This window comes from Stegodyphus dumicola, chromosome 1 (assembly GCF_044657685.1).
Source record: "Stegodyphus dumicola isolate Sdum_Otavi_A_Nest chromosome 1, ASM4465768v1".
In the NCBI taxonomy this organism is placed as follows: Eukaryota; Metazoa; Arthropoda; class Arachnida; order Araneae; family Eresidae; genus Stegodyphus; species Stegodyphus dumicola.
In genome coordinates, this window is record NC_140768.1 from 2,665,752 (window position 1) to 2,683,329 (window position 17,578).

General features: G+C 30.5%; 1 protein-coding gene across 4 annotated transcripts in view; it reads right to left on the minus strand.

Annotated features, from left to right (window-relative positions):
* Window positions 1-16,784, minus strand: part of LOC118201230 (peroxisomal acyl-coenzyme A oxidase 3-like) — a 60,863-nt gene extending 44,079 nt beyond the window's left edge. The window contains exons 1-5 of one of the 4 annotated variants that reach the window (XM_085812293.1): window positions 16,636-16,784; window positions 15,069-15,207; window positions 4,558-4,791; window positions 2,388-2,462; window positions 334-423 (exon numbers count right to left, since the gene is read on the minus strand). In XM_085812293.1, coding sequence (XP_085668419.1) covers window positions 334-423; window positions 2,388-2,462; window positions 4,558-4,791; window positions 15,069-15,197 — 528 coding nt within the window. In that variant the 5' untranslated portion in view covers window positions 15,198-15,207; window positions 16,636-16,784. Of the gene's footprint in view, window positions 1-333; window positions 424-2,387; window positions 2,463-4,557; window positions 4,792-15,068; window positions 15,208-16,283 lie in introns of all 4 variants that reach the window. The other 3 variants (XM_035373289.2, XM_035373288.2, XM_035373290.2) reach the window with 3 other exon arrangements.
* Between the last annotated feature and the right edge of the window lie 794 nt (window positions 16,785-17,578).

The window sequence follows — 17,578 nt, forward strand, 5'->3', positions numbered from 1 at the left end:
TAACTACACAAATTTCCTACTAAATAGAGAATCTTCAAAATATTTCTTAAACTGAATAAAGAAAATAAATATCAGAAATTTTGCAAAAAAAAAGCAAATTGAGATCTGCGAGTAATCAGCGAGTTCTAGTACTCCATTAATTATCATTTTAAGGAGTTGTTATTACAGTATGATTAGGTAAAGATTAGGTATTAGTATTAAATACACCATAAAAGGAATTAAGCTTTTAATTAAGCCATTTATACACTGCCTAATTAATGAAGAGAGCTGAAAAACGAAATATAAAATAATATGAGATATAATTGAGTTAATACTTTAAAAATGCTTTATTACTTGTGTCTTAGGATCATATGTTGCCCTTGTTCTCATTCCTCTTGTATTTGTTCCATGACTTATCTCAGTTAATGCAAAGCAGCCTGTTATCTACATGAAGGAGGAAAAAAAAAAAAAAAAAAAAAAAAAAAAAAGAGAGAGAAATGTTACTTTTTATGTAAAAAAATCTACCATTCCATGAAATAGGCCAGGATTTCACAAACATGTAATAATTAATGAAAATAAATAGTTTTACTTGATAATAACACACTAATTAATTTTTACATGCACTGGAACTAATGCAATTTATGCATTAGCTATTAATGAGCACTGGAACTAATGTAATTTCATTCCCATAAACTAATAGATTTAACTAAAAGCAATTGTACAATTTTCATCTATTTGTAAGCAAGTTCATGCAATACATAAAAAGCAAGTATTAAAATATATGAGCACACATTACTATTCCTCAAATTTAAATTAATTATGATTTATTCTTAAAGCACAGCTATCGTATATGGCTAGTTGAAGGAAATAAAGCATTTAAATTTAATCAAATTATACTGATACGGTACAAAGTCCGAGATCCGAAAATTATTGGAACTTAGGTGATTCGTTATTTTGGAAATTTCTAAATGTTAGGTCATCAGATTAAATCTAATATGATGAGAGCTGAATTTATAAAATTAAAAACATGAAATAGTTGTTTATGAAATAATGAAGTATCTATGACCTCAGAGAAATCAAAATTAACCCCCCCCCAAAAAAATCAGTATTTGTTTGTTTCATTAATAATATCTTTCAATTTAAGTTGTTTACTTTTTACATTTTTGTGTGATATGTTTTCTTTTATTTTACAGATAGAGATTATTTCTTGTTGTTATGCTACTGTTCAAGCTCTGTAATTGCCATGTCCAAAATTCCCACTAAAATCTGGCAGTTCAAATCTTTCCATTCTTGAAAATCTCACTATCACAGTTATCATAATCAGTAGCTATATTATCTGGATTTAAAACCATGTTACAGATTTCACTACCTCAAAGTTGACTATTGATTGAGGTATTGTCACTGCTATGGAAAACTTCTGTTACATCCTTTTCATTTTTTTTATTATGTCTTCACATATCTTCACAAATTTTATCAATTGGAAAATTTTGCCTTCTGTAACATTCAAAATCTACACCAAAAAAAGGTGTAGGTTACTTATCTGCTATTGTCACTCCTGCTTATACATTTGTTTTTTGTCTTTTTAACTTTATTATTAAACATTACATACACCACATAAAATTCAACAGTAAAATCACAAAAATTTTAAAAGCAACATATTTTTAGAATTCACAATGCAGTGTTCAGTGCTGTCATACATTTGTTTCTTCTTTTCAGTCTTTCCTCAGTTAATCATATCAATGTTCAGTTTTTCTTAACAAGATGACTTATACATTTTTCTGTCTTTTAAATTTTATTATTAAATATCATTTCCTTCGCATTTAACAATACACAATATTCAACAGAATAATCAAACAATTTTAACAGCAGTATATGATTAGAATTCTCGATATGGCGGTAAGAGTTGCCATTATTTTTTTCAATCTTTTCTCAGTTCCTCATATCAGTGTTCAGTTTCCTTAGTAAGATGACTCATATAACTTTTATTAACTTTTTATTGTTTAACTTTACTTATGAAACATCATTTCTTTCAATTTACACACATAAAATTTAACAGCAAAAACAGAAAATTTTTAAAACAGCATATCTTTAGAAATCCCAATACAATGCTAAGTGTTGCCATACATTTTTTTTTATATTCACTACATAATTTATTTAAGAATAATAAATAACATTTAGTGGTAATATTCTTTCATTTGAAAAGTGAGATGGACCAAAAAAAAAAAAAAAAAAAAAAAAAAAAAGAGAAGCAAGACTAACTGTACCTCTGGTGCTAATTTTGTCTTTCTAAATGCTTTTGGAGGAACAAAATTATGCTTTAATATAAAATATTATAAAAATAAGTTTATAATGGATAACTAAACATATCATATAATATTTATAAAGGACAGAACATCACATAGATATACCTCCATTTTAGTAAATGGTTCCATAAGCTTCATATGCCGGCTAGTACCGTTGCTTCTGATTACAAATGAAGGGTACTGAGAAAAATAAGAAAGACACATTTATTAAATTCATCAATATGCTACATATCCATTCAAAAGAAATGCTCCACTTATAAAAATTAAACTAAATTATTTTTAAACAAAAAAAATAAAAACATTATAAAGCACTCAAAAATAAAAGTCTTTGGAGGAACCCCTCATTGGAAAATAACCAAAGTTTTCTAAGTGGGCTTCTTTATAACAAAAAAAAGAGGGGAAAATAAGTGAATTTGCTTACTAAGTCTCTAAGCTTTTTGCAGGGTTGAAGACATTTTCAGTTTACTCATAATTTCATCTTATTTGTATAAAAGGTAACAACAAAGTACTATGCTACTTCCTGAAATTATAGTTGACAGTATTCAAATATGCACTTTTCTGGACTCCAGATAAAAATACCAAATTTTTTTTTAATGGCCTGATGCTTTATTCAATAGTCATTAGCCTCACGCCACTGCAAGGGCCAGAAGTGGTGGTCATTTCATTATGGAAGCACCAAATAGATGCCCCCCATTGCCTCCTATAAAAGGACGGACAGTTACAACCATGCCTTTTCCGGAATTTGAACACAGAACCATTACGCTACAGCAGTCAGAGTTGCTAACCACTGTACTGGCTGGGTGGAATATTGCATTACAAAATGATTTTGCTTCTCTTGGTAATTCAGTTTCTAAATTTAAGAATATTTTACATTCAAAATATCATACAGGATTCTGCATAGCTCTTTAAAATAAATATTGTTATACTGAACAACAGACACAGTGTTTCCAGTATATATATCTATATCATGATAAGAGTATATAGATTCACTATTGTTTGTACTACCCTCTAGGAGGGGTAAATAAGGTGAATCAGGATCAAATGCTAATGCAGGATTGTAAACATAATCATAACAAGTTAAAAAGAAAGTTGTTGGAGGACTGGTAATCCATTCATGCAGGGAAACCTCATTTGACAACTGTCTGCACAAGTAGGATGGTGGAAAGGATGCTTTGATTTTACTATAGATTGTACAGGTATAATGACATCACATTAATTGTACAGCTCAGTCCCAGTTTTGATGATGAACATCCTGAAGAACAGATCCAATACAGGATAATAATATTGCAGAACAGAAATCATTATGAAAAACCACTAACATAAATATATTTTAGCATTTAAAGAATAATATAAGCAAAATATTAATATACATTAAAATAGATATCAATATGTTTGTGTCTGAAGGAATGGAACAAATAATAGTAAAAAATGGAATAGAATGTAGTACAAATGATATAATCATTGAGATTTATTCTTTAACAAAAAAGAGAACTGCTGAAAAAGAACTTTGATCAATGCATATCAAACCACACTGTCAACGAATACTGTAGACACAACAGGTGTTTATACTATTTTATAGTATTTGGAACAGAATTTTTAAGAACAGACCTGTAGATTTTGTTAGTAGGATATAAAACAGCACTCAAATATTTTCATGAAATACAAGCAGTTTTGGAATAAATTCCAAAGTCTTATTTTTTTTTGGTGGGGGGGCAGGGAATGGAAAAACCTAAGCTCTTACAATCACTCGATACAAAAGAAAAAGATTCCTCTGTAATGAAATAAAACCTTTTTAGTCATCAGTATAAGATTTAGTCATCAATATAAGATGAGAAACATTCGTTTTGAAATCACACCAAAACAACTAAGGGCCTTGACAAGAAGAAAAAAAAAAAAAAAAAATTCTTCGGTGAACTGAAAATTTATGATGCATGTTCATGATTCTAATCATGAATTAATAACTTAGAGAATTTAATTTTTTTGACATCAGATACAATATATGTATTCTATATTATAACAAGGTAGCAATTTAATTGTTACTAGTGAATAAAGACACCAAAGTTAAAATTCACTGAATTGTTATGTACATTTTTCTGTAGGCTGCTCATTTTAAATTAAATTTTAAAGTTAACTGTTATGCAATGTTAGTGTATGTGTATAGAAAGTCTTAAATAAGCACTTACAAATCAAAGATCTCAACTTGAATCTTAACTTTGAATTTCATACTTATAATTAAAGACTATGATTAAAACTGAATAACTATAAAATTATTTACCTCAACAGCTAAAGATTTTTTTATGTAGGTAGCCAAATCATACATTGCAAGAGCATTAGAACAAGCAGATGAAAAATGCATTTTTTCAGCTAAAAGTTCAGGTGGTAAAAAATTATACTCTGTCATACGTATAAACCTCTTGAATGCAAGATGATGTTCTTCTAGCCAATTCATCTGTTCTGTAGTTGAACGATGAAACAAAGGATCTGCTTCTAAAGTTTTCCAGATGTATAACTAAATAGATTAAAATATTTCATAAATATGTAGCATAAACAAATAAGATTAATATTCTAACCATCAGCATTCCAAGACTGCTGTTCTATCAGCTACTAGAACTTACGAATAATTTTATAATGCTAATTCTAAAGCAATTTATGAATGCTTTTAATTAGAGTTTTAATTGATTTTTTTCCCTTTTAAAATCATACAAATTAAATTACACATGAAACTTGACTTAAGAAAAAAGTGATACTATACTATAATACTTGAAAAATTTTGCAGTCCCTTTGCTTTGCAACACTAAATTTTTATATTGCATTTTTTTATGATCCTGTATTTTTTTAATATACTATTCATAATATAAATACGTATATGAAAATATTAGCATTATGAGGTTTAATTATATATTTATGAAAAACCATAAAAACTAATGCAAATAACAAACATATCAAAAACCAGTGATTATTTAAATTTTTCTGGAGTTCAAATTTAAACACAATATGCTTTGAAAGTTAGACTTGGCAACTAAATGCAGTTGGTATAAAGTTTTTTTTTTCATTCAACCACTGTACTAGTTGTTTGGTGGATTTACTCATTCATGTATTTATACTAATCATTATCACCCTCATCTACACTGGTGAAATAAATGAAGAGAATTTTCATATTTTATCGAATTGCATGAAAAGAATTGAACTAAAGGAAAAACCACTGCTTCTATACTGCAGGTTAACCTAATTTAAGAACACTGGATACACTAGAAAGCGTATGCATCCACCGTAGAATATAGTTCTACCATTTCAAGAAGTAATATTGCAAAACATACGCTGTGAAATATGAATACTATTGAACAAAGGGAACAGAAGGAAAATAATGTGTCAAATGATAGATTACGTTGCATCCAGCATTTTGTTTAAAAATTTGTTAAATCATGTTAATCATTCGATGGCCAGCAGGAAGACATAGCCTTTTTTGGCATTATTGGTGAAACAGCAAATTCCAGCAACCCCGACCTCACCCCACTCTTGACGAGAAAAGCAATTAAAGCATTCACTCACTGACTGGGAGGGGGGGATTGTAATGGTATCTGCTTCATCTTCAATGTATATGTATAATTTTCAACCTCATAAAGCTGGAAAACCAATGCACAATTCCGCTAAGATTATCTTAATGAATAGTTTTTGTCAAATTACAGGAGCATTTTCCTAATAAATCCGATAATGATATTGCTACTTGTTATCTTAGTGAGACTGAATACCTCAGTTAATAAAAAGGGTGTTTTAAGAGCCACAAATTAAAAATACTAAAGCCATTTTCAAGGCCAAATTTTTTTAAAAAAAGGTAAAACTTTAAACAGTTATAAATAGCATTATAAATACAAGCTATCAACCCTTAGAAAATATAATATGAAAGTGTCCCACGAGTAGAGTAGTTAAATCGCTGAATATTGGTAGTTTGAGATTATTTGAACCCAAGCGAATGGGCTGTATTCATGGCCGGTTTTGGTGGTTTTCCCATATGTAACGCGAATACGAGCTTGTTTTCCTTTAGAAAGTCCCCCCACAAATGCATCTCACTCCTTAGTCAGATAGTTCTTCTGTGCTTTGCTATATTCAAATCACCTAACCAAACCAATGAGGAAATACTGATTAATTAAGTTAACTATGGTAGAAGGAAAAAAAAGTTTCTGTCTGATGGAAGAGATGACTTTGTGTGGACTTTATAAGGGTAAAGGATTTCTTTTATATAATACAACTGAGGGACTCCCATGCAGTTCAGAGCTCACAGTCATTACAAATGAAATTGCTGCATACTACCAGCCTTTCACAATTTAAGCAACTCTATCATTAATATGATTTATTTGCAGATGATTCCATCTAAGGAAAGGAATAGCTAGAACTTTCCACAAGATATGCTTGTAATTTTTATACCTCGAACAAAGTATGATTCGCGTATTCTCAGAGAGATGAATCAGCCTGCTTTTTATAAATTCAGAGATGTAAAAGAAATATATTCCCCTGTTGCGACGCAAAAGGCTCACTTTTCATTCCCCGTCGTGCATAGACGTTTTATTCGTCAAAGCAAAAAAACTTTAATTTATCTTAATTACAAGTAAACAGACGTTAATTAATATGGTAATTGTCTTAAAAGCAATAAATGCACTTTTTAAAAATTTTATTTATTAAATACTTTTTTAGTTCTTATGAACATTTGCACTTTAATTAAAATAAGACATTTCTAATGTTATATTTTAATTGATTGGTATAAACTTGGTATAAGATCATTTATTTCTTAATTTTTATGTTTGTTTCACAATTTTAAAGTTTTAATATTTTTCTAATGCCTTGAAATTTTTAATGGTAAAATCTTTAATCGTTAAACTGGAATCTGAAGATCTCAGTTTCCAGTATTTTTATTTATTTTAAAGTGTAATCATAAAGATAGGATAAAACTTACTGTAGGAGGATGATTATCTGGGCCTGACTGGAAATACATGTATTTTAGGGGACAATTAATACAGGATATAACTTTTATAATGTATGCTATATAATAAAGCCAGAGTTTTTTAAACAATCGCGAAAATAAAATCAAATTACCATCTTTAAAAAATAAAAATCGAAAATGTTCCCCTCGTTCACTGTTTTGGAAGTAACAAGTTGCGTAAACTCTTAAAAATTAATAGAAAATAACTTAACTGAAAGATTTTCAAAATTTATATATTTTACTTTTAACTAAGCGAACAGTCTTTGTAAAATAATTTGACCCAAACTGCAAGGAATACAGTGTTAGCTCTTCCGTTTCAAGTTTTAAATGTCTTCAAATTCGTATAAGTCACATTTAGATAATAGTGAAAATTTTCATATAAATTAAGACAATGAATAACATGCCCTACATTTTACAGTATAATGAACTATCAATTTCAATTGCAGCTTTATTGCATAAAAAGATTGTTCTTAAGTACGCTGGATTTGGCAAAGATCTGAGAAAAGATCGTTCTAGCCTTGTATGTGTTCTCAGGTTAGCTTGTCATGAAGCATAGATAAAAATGGAAATCTTGTATGGCAAATACGCCAGCGTACACGTGTGTATAGGCGGAGCCAGCAGAAAAACAGGCTTTATAAGCGTGTGGAAGGTAAGATGAATTGGGTTTGCTAGCATACCTTGACGAATTTCTTGGTGTTATCTTGCAGTAATCGGTTAAATTCACATCGGAACTGTAAAAATGAGTAACCATCAACATTTAGATGATGGAATGAGGTGGCAAATTGTGGGGAGGCTAGAGGCAGGCCAATCACAAGACCAGATATGTAGAGAGTTTAATTTAATGCTCAGCGTCGTGTGTTACCTACGGAAACAGTTCCAGGATACCGGATTCATCGAGAGAAAGCCTGGGCAAGGTCGTCCAAGTGCCACGGCGGCCAGAGAAGATTGCTATTTGTCTATTTTAGACGAGGCGTAACAGATGGGCTACAGTTTCTCAGCTCTCTCAGGACCTGTATTCAGCCACAGGAACCCATGTAACAAGGGTGACTGTTTCCAAAAGAATGAATGAGAGAGGTTTGTTTGCCAGAAGACCAGCTGTTTGCATCCTGCTCACGTCTATGGACAGGAGAGAGTGATTGGAATGGTGCGGGCAGTATAATGATTGGACTACGGAGCAATGGGTGATCATTCTGTTCACCGACGAGTCCCATTTTAGCCTAAATACCGATTCTTGCCGTACTTTCATATAGAGAGAGCCAGGAACCCGTTACCTACCCTCCACTCTTCTCGAAATCAACAATTATGGCAGTGGCGGTGTAATGGTCTGGCCAGGCATCATGTTGGATGGCCCCACACCTTTCCACATCTTTGACAGAGGTTCTGTAACTGGTGTGAGGTATAGGAATGAGGTTTTGGAGCCCTATATTTGGCTTTTCTGGGGTGTAGTGGGCCCCGAGTTTACCTTATAGGATGATAATGCGAGGCCACATAGGTCGACTCTTCTGGGATTTCTTGAGAGTGAGGATATTTGCTGCATGGATTGGCCAGCCAGGTGTCCAGACCTCAACCCTATAGAGCATGTTTGGGATGTTCTCGGGAGGGCAACTGCAACTCACAACCCTCTCCGAGAACCATCCAGGAACTGAAAACAGCGTTGCTGAATGAGTGGGATCAATTGCCACAGACACTGTTAAACTGCCTTATTTCCAGTATGACATCACGCTGCCAGGCCTGTAGGGCTATAAGAGGGGACCATACCCCCTATTAACCCATTTCTTTTGTGGCTTCTGCAACCACTGTTTAAGACCTTCACACTCCCACGAGTGTTACATACGAACATGTGTGTCTATTATAACTGTTGAATGTTTATTTTGTTTGTATTATATCAACCTATGTTCACACCACAATTTTTTTTAAAAAATTTGTCCAGTAGTTCTGGAGATCATAGATCAAATATGCCAATTCTCTTAATTTATTTCACCAGTGTAGAAAAAAGATATTCTTTATTTTTAATTGTAATTCTATTGGGCCATCCAGAGAAATCTGCTGCAAATTGAAGTATCTTTTCGCGCAATTATATTGTTTCTGCTGATATGGAGTGGTCTTAATGAAAGCAGAAGCTTAAATATCATGTTTTCTGCTTAATTGCATAATTTTAGCATGCGTTGTAGCATACTTTATGTTTCAGTACAGTGCTAAGAATAAAGAACCCAAAAGTTTGTTCTCATCATAGTATGCTTTTATTTTAGAAAAGGAAAATATGCTAGTCAGACTGCTGATAAAATATGGACGAAGTGATGTTTCTGATGAGACAGCTAAAAGGTGATGTGAGAAGTTTAAGCTCAGAAATTTCAGTCTTGAAGACTATGTCCATTTTGGACAACTATCCTCTGTAAACAAAGTTGCTACCTTTGAAAATTCATGTTAGGAAGTTCAGCCCTCCTCTGTAATCCATGTTAGGAGCAACCATCCTCTGTAAATAAAGATGCTACCTTTGAAAATCCACATTCAGAAACTACCAGACAAACTAAATATTCCACAAAGTATTGCATATTATTTGAAGATTGAGTATGTAAGTGTTAGCATAAATTTAGGTATTTTTGCATAATGAAACTCAAAAGCATAAAAAACGAATGTGCATCAAGATATACATTGGCGAGAGAAAGCAAAGGTCGGGGCATTTGATTCTCATAGCTACTTGTACACTGCGAAAAAAAAAAAAAAAAAGAAAGAAAGGGGAGAGAGTTCTTATATCTTCCTTTCTACTGGGTCTATTGACGAAATTCAACTTGAGTTTCTCATGTCTTGAAAGCATGACTTAGGATACGTATTAGATTTATATATAGCATTGTTCTAATATAGGTATTTTGACACAAAATCGTACTTTTCTGAAATAACAAACAATTTTTTTTCCATATTTCGTTTCTATGATTCAGATTACGCCAAACTACCAAGTTTTGTAAAAATCGCACAAGTTTACAAGTTTTGTAAAAAAAAAATTTTTTTTTCAAAGTAGTTTTTTAAAAAATTAGCTCTCAAAATTTTAGCTCCTCAATGTTAATTGAGTTTGGTATATATTTATTAATCTCTCTTTTTTATTAAACTTATTTAATTCTTCTTTTCACATTTCGAAACTTAGGTTCATTCCAAATAAATTTCACCCATTTTTTATGATTTATTTTAAAAATAATTTTTACAAATCTTTCAATACAATTTTTGAATTATAATCTTTAAAATTTTTACCATCATCTTAAAGTAGACGTAATTCTACCTGCAAAAAATTACAGTTTTTTTTATTCAAAATTTCCAAAGATATACATTAATTTATATATTGGTGCATTTTGAAATTTGGCATGTTTGTTGAAAGCAATAAATACCGTTTCTGCAACGGTTCTTTATGATTTATTTTTAAAATAATTTTTATAAATCTTTCAATACAATTTTTGAATTATAATCTATAAAATTTTTACCATCATCTTAAAGTAGACGTAATTCTACCTGCAAAACATTACAGTTTTTTTAATTCAAAATTTCCAAAGATATACGTGAATTTATATATTGGTGCGTTTTGAAATTTGTTGAAAGCAATAAAACATCAAATGTGGTTTAGACTCTTTGCTAAAATTATTTGGAAGTAGAAATGCAGTGACTTTTTTTCCGTCATGCACAATGTAAAAAGGTAGGAATGAGATGCCTCTTCCGCTCCAGCACAATAGAAAAAAGAGGAAAATTGGTTGCTGCATATTAAGAAGTTCACCAAGTGAATTATTCTTGGAGCAAACTGAAAAAATTGTGCCAAGATAAATTTTAAATTTTCTTTGAAAAATTCGCACCAAATTTTACAAAATTTAATATCTGAGCATAATTTGAATCGTAGAATCAAAATATGGGAAAAATCAGTATGTTACTTCAGAAAAAATTATATTTTTTGTCAAAATACCTATGTTAGAACAATGCTATATATAAATCTAATACATATCCTAAGTCGCACTTTTGAGACATGAAAAACACAATTTGAATTTTATCAATCGGCCCAGTAAAACGGGAGATATAGAACTGTCCTTTTCTTTTTTTCGCAGTGTACCTGGTGTACCTGGGCCAAAGGTCTAGTTCAGTTAGTGCTTTCTCTTTCAAAGTATGTTCCTGTTTCTTTTTTTTATTGCCTAAATAGGTAAGTCTGATGATATTAGAACTGATGATGATTCTATGTAAGTTATTCTTTTCAATACTTTAATTTTTAATGTCTGTGAAGACTGTTACTTAAATTGGTGTTCTACTTAAGTTGAGCAGAATTCTCATACTTGTTAAATAAAGATTTCACAGTTATTTTAACTTATGATTCTTTGATTAAAACTGCACTAAATAGAGGAAATGCATTCAGTATGCCTTATGTACTAATGCACAATACAACAATAAGACTACTATGACAGATGGATACTTTATACTTTATAAAGTAGAATATGGTTCTCAACTTTCAGCATGTGACTCTTTGCTGAATGAAATAAAGAAGTTTCTTTTTTGAAATGACTCATTACTGATGATGAGATGCGGATGCTATGCAATAATGCTACATGAAACTATCATGTTTCATGTAACATTATTGCATGAAACATTACTATGTTACATGATTCTATCACGGCTCACTCCACATAGGCTTACCTCAGCCTACATACAGAACCTCCTTTAATAACACGAGAGGAATGTTCATCCCAAAAAGTGATACTTTGTGTAGATGTAAAGAAACAATATACTATGAGTTGTTGCCACCAAATCAGACAATAATGTTTTAAAAAAGTACTGTTCCCCAATGGCAATTTTAAAAGCAAAAATCGAAGCAAAGTATTCAGAATTTACCACTCATTAAGATGTTGTCTTCCATCAACACAATGCTCATATCCACATTTTTATGAACATTAGATAAAGACTTATGGAGTATGTATTACCTTATTCCCTTCCAAATTTTCATTTCTTCAGGTCACTCCAAAATTCTCTACACAGCCTGGAGTTCCATTTCTTTAAACACTGTCAAGCAGCACCTCGGTATTATCTTTAATGAACAAACTTATGACTTTTTATAAGAAGGAATTTTCTAGCTGCCAGAGAGCAAAATGCGATAAAAATTATATTTATGTTATGCAATCAAATTTTCTTATGTTTTTGTGCTGATTCATTCATATTTATCCCCCCTAAAAAAACCTGCAGAATTTTCTGGATGACCCAGTATTTTTTAGAGAAAAGAAGAGAATTTTCATTATTTTTTAGAGATAAAAAATTATTAACGAACTTGCTCATATTTTTATGGGTAATACTGCAATTAGCATGGTTGTGATTAAAACTGTAAAAGCAGCCAAAATGGAGATAGTGAAATTTTGATGTATAATGTTTATATCACTAAAGAAATATCAGTAAATATATATGTTGTCATTATAAAGCCAGTGAAATGCAAAATGCTGAATACAGCCTTATGTTGAGAATTTATAGACATAATACATATAATGAAATGCTCTGGAAATTTGATGGATGTAATATTAGCCCAAAATTTAAATATCACATGAAATGTTATTGCTATATTAAAAATAAAAAATAAAAATCTTAACTATTATAATTGTAACAATTGAAAATTTCAATATTTAGATTTAAATAAATGCTAATCTTAATAGATCTTACTAACAATTAGTACAATTTTAATAATTAAAAATCTCAGCCTTTTTTTAAAAAATTTTTTATATGGAATCATCAAAAAAGACAGATCTGATTTTAAAGTTTTTTTAAGAGAAACCGTATTTAAGACAATTAACAATAAAGTTAACCTTTTTTATTCATTTAATTAATAAGTTTCTGTATGAGCTTTTCAGTAGTTTCTCTGCAGCTATCAAAGCAATATTCTGTTTCAATGCTGGTGCAATTTCAGCAATGGTTGCGAAAAGCCTCTCTCAAAGGTAGTTAGGTCTTGAATTTTTCGAGAAAAAACACCCCTTTTTACATTATACTGTTTAAAATTCTGTAATTTTTTTTGCATACATAAAATGGAAAATTTTTTTATGTGATTGTATATGTGTTACATTTGTGACAATACAATCACATGTCCACCAGTATTAAAAGGACCCACAGGTAATTAAAGATCAGGACCTCCACTTATGTCATTATTATTCAGCATAATTTATCGGCATGTTAAGGTTACCTTGCCTGCAAGTAACATCAAAATTTGAATACTGTTCAAGAAGCTTGATTTACCCCAAAGCACAATACAGTGACTTAAAATTAGGTCCATCTTTTCCCATGATCTTGTATATCAGATAAATAAAAATTTAAACTACTACTCAGTGGCCCCACAGCCCTAGTGGACCAAAGCCTGCAGTGCCCCAAGATCTGCTTTCTTGACCATGGACCCTGGGGTGCATGAGCATATATACCCTGAAAAAGTGGTCAACTTGTCGCAGGCCCCCTAATGCTTAGTCCCCAAGAGAACTTGGTACTCATTTTTATAAACCCAAGGGATGGAAATCGACAGATGAAAGGCTGAGTTGACTTTGCGCATCCTGGGGATTGAACCCCCAGACCTGTAATGCTGCTGCTCGATGCACTAGCAACTGTGCCACCAGGCCTAAAATAAAGAAACTGATAGGAAAAATAAAAGTACTCTCAGTACTTTTCTCATTAACAACACCAGTTCAGACAGGCTGACTAAATATCATCAAATGCTGACTAAATTGAAAAATGCCATCAAATGCTGATGCCAATCAAAGTCACAAAATATCACTTTATTGATTTTCAGTGTTAAACAATGGCTACTAGACAAACTATCTGGTGCAGTATTTCAATACCTTTCTAAAGTAATGTTGCTAATAATAAAATTAACTGTAATGTCTTTTTCACAGATATTCACATTTTAATCATATCAAAAGCTTAAATTATAGTAAAAATCACTAATTAAATTACTGAATTTTTTTTTAATAAGTTACAAAGCTATTATAAATGCATTACCAGTAAGCATATGGGTAAAATACTTAGACATTGATTATATTTATTTTATTATCATGCATTATAGAGTAGGCATTATAGAATTCAATCATAAATGAATTATATAATGAATTATAGAATAGAATGCGCAATCTGTATTACTGTCTGAAGCAAACAATGTATTGATTTAATGTTGAATAATTTATATATGCTATCAAAATATGTATTACTGCCTGAAGCAAAAGTAATGTATTGATTTAATGTAGAATAATTTATATACGCTATGAAGATGTGAACAGCAGTGTGGTTTCATTTGAGAATGCAAAAGAAGGTTTAATTGTGAATCTTAATCAAAAGGCATTTCAAGGTAAAAAAAATATTAGACTTAGATTGTTACACAAGCTGCATAATAACATGCATTTTAAGTACCTAAATTTCTTGATAAGAAATAAAAGCCTGCCGTTTACAGTGAGACATATATTACATGAAAGCTGTTTGCCCTCAAAGAAATGTTAGAAGTATAAATTGGTGTTATATACTCCATTAACTGTTCTCAATGAAATTTAAATGAGTAATTGTTACAAAATATTTTTCGTTTAATAATAGAAAATAATGATGATATATCATTAACACATAATTATCAACATTCATATTTATTATATTTTAGGGCTTAATTATAAATAGCAAAAGACATATAAATACTTAACTTTTCAATGTATAAAATAAGAACTGCATCAAAACGGAACAGAAAATTTTTACTATTTTAAATTAAATCCTATTATTGATTAATTATTTAAAACAAAATATTGAAACACTGAGCAAAGCAATAATTAAGAATCTCAAAAAGGTACTTGATATTTGGCCACATCTTCTCCTTCCAATATAAATTTTAGTTCTTTCCAATTGAAACTGGCTTTCTTGCGATATGAATCCAGAGGTCCAGGAGGAAAATCTTCTAATGAAATTTTAGAGTAATCCATTGTGTCTGATCTGAAAGAATATAAAACAGATATAAATACGAGATAACTGAAAATTTAGCATTAAAAGGCTGCAAATATAAAACAACATTTCAATCAAACTAATATATTTTTACATACTTGATCAAATAAAAAAATTTTATTTTGTTCTTAATATCCTTCAGTAATAATTAATCCTAAAAAATGGTTATATGATATAAATATAAGATTGAAACATATTTCAGTACTGTTCTGTTGTCAGGGATTGGATTCAGAAATGTATGTATGTATGGATGGATGGATGGATACATTAGCTCATGTTTACATGTATATATGTAAGTATGAATGTATGTGTACATACACACACATGCATAAATTCACACATTTCTGAATCCAGTCTCCATAACAGAACAGTACTCATATTCCTTAAAGTTCAGCCAATGCTCCTGAATACAATTAAATACATATACTCGTTCAAATTTTCCTTTTCTGTTATACAACAAAGAATAATCAGAAAAAAATCCTTCTCAGTTGTTTCTTAAATTCCAAACTTACTTACTTTTTTTCAACATTGGTAAATTTCATTTTAAATGAGAAGAACTTTTATTCACTATTTAAAATATAATAAACCAAGATTTTCCTTAAAATATTTTATGCTTAAGATTTATGATTTACAATTATTGCATTTTAGAGACGTATAATTTTGAAGGAAAAAATATAATTTAAAATTCATTAACAAGCAGTATTACAGACATTTTAAACTTCAGAATGAGATATTGTTTTCAATATTACATAATGCATCAAAATATTAAAAAGTAAGATAACATATATAAATTAAAAATAATTCATACATTTAAAGTTATTCTAAGTTTTATTCGATAGATAGGTAAAGGAAAAAAAAACTCAAACACAAACCCTATTTTGCTATTTATAAATATTCACAGAGTTATAAAAATTGGCAAAAGGTAAATAAATTGTTAAAGGGACAAACTGTAATATAAATAAATAAACAAAAATCATAACACTGAAATGGTAAAATACTGGTTATAAAGGAATATTTAAAATTATAATTTAAAGATGCATAAAGAATAAATGTAAAACAAAATTTACTTATTACTACTTCTGAATGAAACGAGAGATATATCACGGCAGGAAGGAAGTTTTACAAGGAAATCTTAACCGTCGAAAACTTGACACCAATCAACAGTAATTTTTCCTAAAAGGAAAGTTACCTAATTCTTAACGTTGCTTCCTCGTTCTTCCTTAACGTTTGATCCTCCAAGTAGCAAAAAGAAAGTAAACTCAAGCAGTGAAAGTTGTGAAGTTCTTGTAAGGCTTAAATGCTAAAGTTACTTTAAATAAAATGCTAAAATTACTTTTTCTAACACATGATAAAAAAACGAATTTATTATTACAGATTCATAATTGATATGCTAATAAAAAATGATTTTATACAATACACCATTTCGAAATGCTGATTACATTCATCGATTAGCCTAGCTATCTTTCCAAAGTGCATTTTTCTCTGTCCCAAATCAATGACATAACATTGCAGCAAGCGACTATTAAAACGTAAACAAACTTCAAAACATGTGACTGCACAGAACTAAGATAAGGCAAGACAGGGATAAAGGGATAGATTTTTATCATTGGTTTTCAGGTTTTCCCTTTTTTTTCCCTCTTGCATCATTGATTAATTTTCCCTTTTTCTTCTGCTTGTGAATTTATTCTCGAAACTTAGCATTTTAAAATTTCTTGTCCCTCACTTTTTTCTTCGTTACAGCTTTCATGTTGTAACTTAAGTTTCCTGCATTCGCGACTGCAGCGAAATGTGGCCCTCTAATAGCTAAAAGTGACTAAAATAAAAATACCGTAGAAATGAGCTAGATAGAACAGATGGAATAAATAAAATTCTGCCCCTTAAATGCCCTCAAAGGATGCCTGTACTGAAACTGAGAAAGCAGAACTTTTAGTTCAGGATGTGGAATCTCAGTTTTGCAACAACATGACCAACAACTGATACATGATACAACAATTGAACACTTAGTTTCTGTTTTTAATTTCAATTACACAAAAAATCGACACACAAACAACATAATTTCAGCAGAAATTCTGGATTACATTCAAAAGTTTAAGGTGAAGAAGATTCCTGGAACAGATCATATCTCGAACAAAATGATCAAGCTCTTCCCCATCGTGATGATTTTTAAACTTACAAACATCTTCAACCTGATCCTTCGATGACTGCATTTCCATGATGAATAGCTATCATAATACCAATTCTCAAACCTAACATGCCAGCATCTACCTCGGAATTGTACAAACCCATTAACTTGCTACCTTACATTAGCAAAGAATTCACAAGCAACTTGATGCCAACAACATCATCATTCCATATAAGTTTG